The following is a 6,000-nucleotide window of genomic DNA, read 5'->3' as shown; positions in this document are numbered from 1 at the left end:
AGGAGTCTCTACCTGAAGAGAATCAGACAAGGCATCATACCAATAAGATGCCGCACTTGACACAGTGACAATACAAACTGCAGGTTGCAATTGAAGACCCTGATGAACATACATCTTCTTCAAATAAGCCTCCAGCTTTTTGTCCATTGGATCCTTAAAAGAGCAGCTATCCTCTATAAGAATAGTAGTTCTCTTAGCCAGAGTAGAAATGGCCCCTTATACTTTAGGAACCATGCGCCATGAATCTTTAATGGAGTCAGCAACCAGACATATCTTTTTAAAAGACAGGAGACGTGGAAAAAGGTATCCCTGGCTTCTCCCATTGTGCAATAATTTCTGTTGCACTGTCTGGAACAGGAAACCCTTCCACAGAGGAATAAACATCGTAGTATTTATTAAGTTTACTAGATTTCTTAGGGTTGATGACGGGAGTATCGGAGTCGTCCAAAGCATAACAATACACAAAGGTGTTAAAGCTTAAATCTGAAGGTTAATACTTCAGCATCAGATGAAGGAATTATACTGTCCGAATCTGAGATTTCACCCTCAGAGGCTACCAACGTATCCTCCTCATCAGACTTATGAGGAAGGGCAACCTGAGTAGCAGATGTTGGAACAGAAACCTTATTATCTGAATCTCTAATTTTCCTCTTGCGTTTTCCCTTTAGCATAGGAAAAGCAGATAATGCAGCAGATCTGCAGGCAAATAAACTCCTCCAGGAGGCTGAGAGGAACTGCAGGGCACTTTGATGCCATAAGGGCTTTGGATGTTTGAGGAGAAAGCTGTGGCATTGCCTGAACAGCATCATCCTGAGAGACCTTAGGCTCATTTGAAATAAAAAATCTTTACATTGCAAAGTTTTATTTAGACATGAGGTACAGAATTGCATAGGCACCACAATTTGGTTCTCCAGACAGAGCAGACATTTGTCCAAAAGAACAGCCTCCTGTTCCATGATCCAATATTATTAATCAACAATAAGAGAAAAATAAAACTAATTGTTTAAATTGACTGCCCTGTACTGTCACTGTAACGTAATCCATACAGAAACGACTTTAACAAAATATGAGCACCTCTACACCTCAGCTGTTTAACTGAGGTGCCTACATGCCCCTCTAAGAAAAAAAACTGCAGTCAGTCTAAACGATAATGGCGCTCTTCAGTTGTCCAACAAGAGAAGCTGCGTCGCACAGCTCTGTCCGACACCACTCCGACTACACAGAGAAGCGTAATGGGCGGACACATGACTGGCTGAGCGAGACTGTGACAAGTGAAGCGCATTCTCAAGCCGACCACCAAATTAAACTGACAAACTCAGAGTAAGGTAACTGATCTCCCTCTTGCAATCATAGTAGAGTAAAAAGCAAAACGACATGCAGCACTAAAAGTTCTGTAAGCCACAACGTTCAAACTTATTTTATGCAAATAAAAATGAGTTATTGAGAAAAAATATTTGAGCCACCAATCACAGGTTAACCCCTTCAAACTATAAAAGTGATTAACCCCTGGGTCTCTGGATTCACATACATAAGAGTGCCTGCACCCTGCCTTAAAGCAATCCTCTACTAAGGATTAAGTCCCCAAGATATACTGCAGAGGGCTACCTTTATTAACCCCTTCAGTGCCAGTCTCCCAGACCTAGAAGACAAACAGCACTTACCTGCAATTCCAGCTGTCCAGCAGTTAGACAGCTCACGAGGCTTGAAAGGAAACCTACTCCTTATAGAGGCCTGTAGAAAAAAAATGAAAGAAAAGAGTAAACCTACTCTGGCTTTCTATACTAGGGCAGCAATATGTTAGAAAACAGAGCAAGGCCCACCTCACAAATTCCTAACTGCTTTAAAGCCACCACTAATCTACTGTAGAGATTGACATGGACTACAGCTATACCCAAAAATCTTGCTTGAAGCGAAAGGAAATACAATTTTCTTCAGACACGAAACTTCATCTCCTCCATTGACAGAGGCAAAGAGAATGACTGGGGATTATGGGTAGGGGAGTGACACTTAACAGCTTTGCTGTGGTGCTCTTTGCCTCCTCCTGCTGGCCTGGAGTGATATTCCCACTAGTAATTGATGACGTTGTGGACCCTCCATATCTTAGGAAAGAAAATTAAGCAAATTAGACTAAGCAAATTGGAAAATTGATAATCGTATGCTCTATCTGAATCATGAAAGAAGAATTTTGGGTTTCATGTCCCTTTAAATTCAGCAGTAGTGCAATAAGAAAATCTTATAACACAGAGCATTTTCTTTTTTTTATGTTTTATGTCCCTTTAAGTGACAGATTTTTTTTTTAAACTACGAAAGAACCACATATTGCAAACTCCATACCTGAAATGCACAAAGCAATGTAAGAGACACTTTTGGCATTTTGACGAGGTTGATACATGACCCCTTTAATATCACTGCTACAGTATAGTGTTATTGCTTATATATATATATATTAAAATGATAAATTATGAAAATAATGAAATGAATGTCAACACTAGGTATAAATAATACTGCTTATATTTTATATCAAAAACATTTTTTCAAAGTAAAGATCTAAAGGCATTTCGGATCTATACACAAAAGCACCAGAAAGAAGTGAATAATAATAATAATAAAAAAGAAATAGAAAAAAGGGGTAAAAATAGAAAAAGAAAAGAATAAGAAAAAAAAAAGTGTCAGTGCAAATGTTTAAAAAAATATTGTACTCATATCAAACACTGTATTATTCTTAATTCAATGATTGTTCAACATATATCAGAGGTACAATATAATGTAATGTTGACCAAAAAGTGAGAAAACAAAAAAATATATAGAAATAGCATGGGAATAGCTTTAAAAAATAAAAAATAAATCTCACATTCTGTAGGTAAATATTTCTGAATACTTATGCGATTGTATCATTCATATTCATTCTTCTTTTTCATTGGTAAATTATTTTATATGATGGTCCAAATGTGCAAGCCAAAACAAAATCCTTGTCATACGTCAGTATAGTAGCACACTTTAGAGCACAGAAATCATTGCTGCTAATAAGAATAATAATCCTGTAGGGTGCACCAGACAATAAGATGCTAATATGTGCTTCTTTATCACCAAACATACAAGTCATTGTTTGGCTTTATATTGAATCAGCCATTCTCTAGAGTCAAAAAATGCCTAAGGCACCTGAATGCAGAAATCAGATTATCTTCTTCATCCCTGAATGAGTTAATACCACTTGTGTTGATGAACATTGAACATCCACAATGCTGACTTGACACAAAACACACAGTTTGGCAAAAGGATGATAATCTAGAGTAAGAACAAATCACTGCTGCTTGCAGCCTTCCTTTTTGTCTTTCGGTTTACTGCGTCCCAACTTCTCTGGCTGACGTTTTGTTGGTGGTATAAATATTGGTTCAGTGCCGTCATCCATGAAATCATAAAACCCATCAACTGGAACAGGCGGTGTAGGTCCAGTGACCGGAAACTCTGGATCAAAGACAAAACATTAGTTACAATTTTATGTTTAAAAATTGGCCATGATTCAAGTTCTTTAACACTTGTACAAAAATACTGTTAAGATTTCCAAAAAGCGGTACACTTTCAGAGCTCCGAGTCTGTTGATTCAAGGGCATAATCAGTTAAAACATAACTATTATTAAAATCCATTAAAATAAAGAATTAAAGGGACACTGAACCCAATTTTTTTCTTTCATGATTCAGATAGAGCACGGGTGTCAAACACAAGGCCCGCGGGCCGAATCCGGCCCACCAGACCTTGTCATGTGGCCCGCCTGCCTGCAGAAAGAATGGCCAGTTCTGTTAAGCACATAATTTTCTTCAACAGGTGTTTTTTTTTTATTATTATTATTATTATGCATAGCAACCGGCACATTTTTACTTTCACATTATTGGCTGCCTCTCATGAAATTGATACATTTTATTAGATGCTTTGCTTATAACTTAATGTTACTTTTAGCCGCCAGAACTTTTAGCTGCCAGAACTTTTAGCCGCCAGAACGTCTGCTTCTGCGACTGAGGTAAGTGTGCAGCCAGGGATGCACGTTAATAGCAGAAAAACCCTTGTAACCCTTCTCCTCCCGGGCTCAAAGTGTTAATAGCACCGCACAGGAAAAAAAAAGTGTTATCCCTGCTGAGGTCTGCTTGTGAAGACTGTTAGCTGAAGAGATGTGTGTGGGTGGAGTTCCGGGAATTGCCGATTCCCATTTTTGATAATCCAATCACCATTGCCAAATTAGACACACAACCAACCGGTATAAGCTTTCACGGTAGTGTTGTAAAAAAAGAACATGAAGGCTGAAGCTAGCGCTGCTGAATACTGAGGCGGTTCCCCCCCCCCTCTACTGAAGCCCGCGCCCAGGCTGTAAACATTTGTTTGTGAATGTGCACGCGCTAGCTTCACCCTTCATGTTCTTTTTTTACAACACTACCGTGAAAGCTTATACCGGTTGGTTGTGTGTCTAATTTGGCAATGGTGATTGATTATCAAAAATGGGAATCGGCAATTCCCGGAACTCCACCCACACACATCTCTTCAGCTAACAGTCTTCACAAGCAGACCGCAGCAGGGATAACTCCTTTTTTTCCCTGTGCGGTGCTATTAACACTTTGAGCGGGGAGGAGAAGGGTTACAAGGGTTTGCAGAAAAGGCAGCTGGGGGGGATCTCTAGATGTCTCACGTACCGGTGTTTGGCTCCTGCAGACCTGCACACTGACACCCGCCCCTCCCTCTATAGCGTGACACTGGAGTACTATGTTTTCTGTGTGATATCATAAAAGCATATAAAGTCACAGAAAGCAGATGTATTATATACCCCCTGGGGCTGTTTGCAAAGGTTAGTTAGTTATTGTTATGTATAAAACTGGTATATTAGTTTAGTGGGCGACATTGGGCAAGGAACCTGACCCCTTACTCAGGTATTTGGCAAGTCAATGAGGAAGTCTGAATAAAGAAACATGATGTGACCAAAAATTATTGTGGCTGAAAAACAGCCTAAAAACAAAGGGGTTGGGGGGGGGCAGCAGAATTTTGATTGCCTAGGGCAGCACAAAACCTAAATATGCCACTGGGAATGTATGTGATGTATGTGGGAGGGGGGGGGTCTGCTTATTAGGGGGGTCTGCTTATTATTCTGCTTAAAAGTCTGAGCGGTAAACTTTGGATATACATAGTCCTATACAACCGGCCCTTTGAGGCCCTTTGAGGGTGACCAAACTGCTGATGTGGCCCCCGATGAATTTGAGTTTGACACCCCTGAGATAGAGCATGCAATTTTAAGCAACTTTCTAATGTACTCCTATTATCAAATTTTCTTCATTCTTTTGGTATCTTTATTTGAAATGCAAGAATGTAAGTTTAGTGAACAACCTGGGTTGTAATTGCCGATTGGTGGATAAATTCATTCACCCATAAAAAAGTGCTGTCCAGAGTCCTGAAACAAAAAAAAGCTTAGATGCCTTCTTTTTAAATAAAGATAGCAAGAGAACAAAGAAAAATTGATAATAGGAGTAAATTACAAAGTTGCCTAAAATTGCATGCTCTATCTGAATCACAAAAGAAAAAAATTGGGTTCAGTGTCCCTTTAATTAAATTAAAAACCTGGTATAGCTGTGTATGATTTATATTTAAATGTTGAAAAACAAAGCAGGCACCAACTAGCAAATAAATGTACATCTATGTGCACATTATCTTTTATAAGCTAATTTTTTATCTACTTGGACCTCAAAAATCGTTTATAAATTGTAATTGCCACAAGTAATAATGCCATCTCCAATTTTCAACATATATTGTTAAATTTGAGTACATAAATATGCCATAAAACTGGTACTATGCTCTGCAGTTCTAATGAGACTCGAGGCTTGAAGCTGCACACCACTACCATGTAAATATAGTGCAAGTCAATCTATAGTTAAATGGTCTATGGGCTGCTATCACAACCTTCCAAGGAACCCCATTGTTCCCAGGGCCGTCTTTAACATAGGGCAAAAGGGGCAGCTGCCCAG

The 6,000-nt window shown here is 39.1% G+C and overlaps 1 protein-coding gene across 1 annotated transcript in view; it reads right to left on the bottom strand.

The window, feature by feature from the left end:
• Window positions 1-2,495: 2,495 nt before the first annotated feature.
• LOC128638460 (trichohyalin) overlaps window positions 2,496-6,000 on the bottom strand; it is a 395,299-nt gene continuing 391,794 nt past the window's right edge. Inside the window, exon 13 of the mRNA XM_053690418.1 lies at window positions 2,496-3,465. Within this exon, the coding sequence (XP_053546393.1) occupies window positions 3,302-3,465 (164 nt within the window). The 3' untranslated portion in view covers window positions 2,496-3,301. The remainder of the gene's footprint in view (window positions 3,466-6,000) is intronic.

Source organism: Bombina bombina, chromosome 8 (genome assembly GCF_027579735.1).
Source record: "Bombina bombina isolate aBomBom1 chromosome 8, aBomBom1.pri, whole genome shotgun sequence".
NCBI classification, from domain to species: domain Eukaryota; kingdom Metazoa; phylum Chordata; class Amphibia; order Anura; family Bombinatoridae; genus Bombina; species Bombina bombina.
The sequence above is the reverse complement of the archived record's forward strand: the minus strand, read 5'-3'. Positions and strand labels throughout refer to the sequence as shown.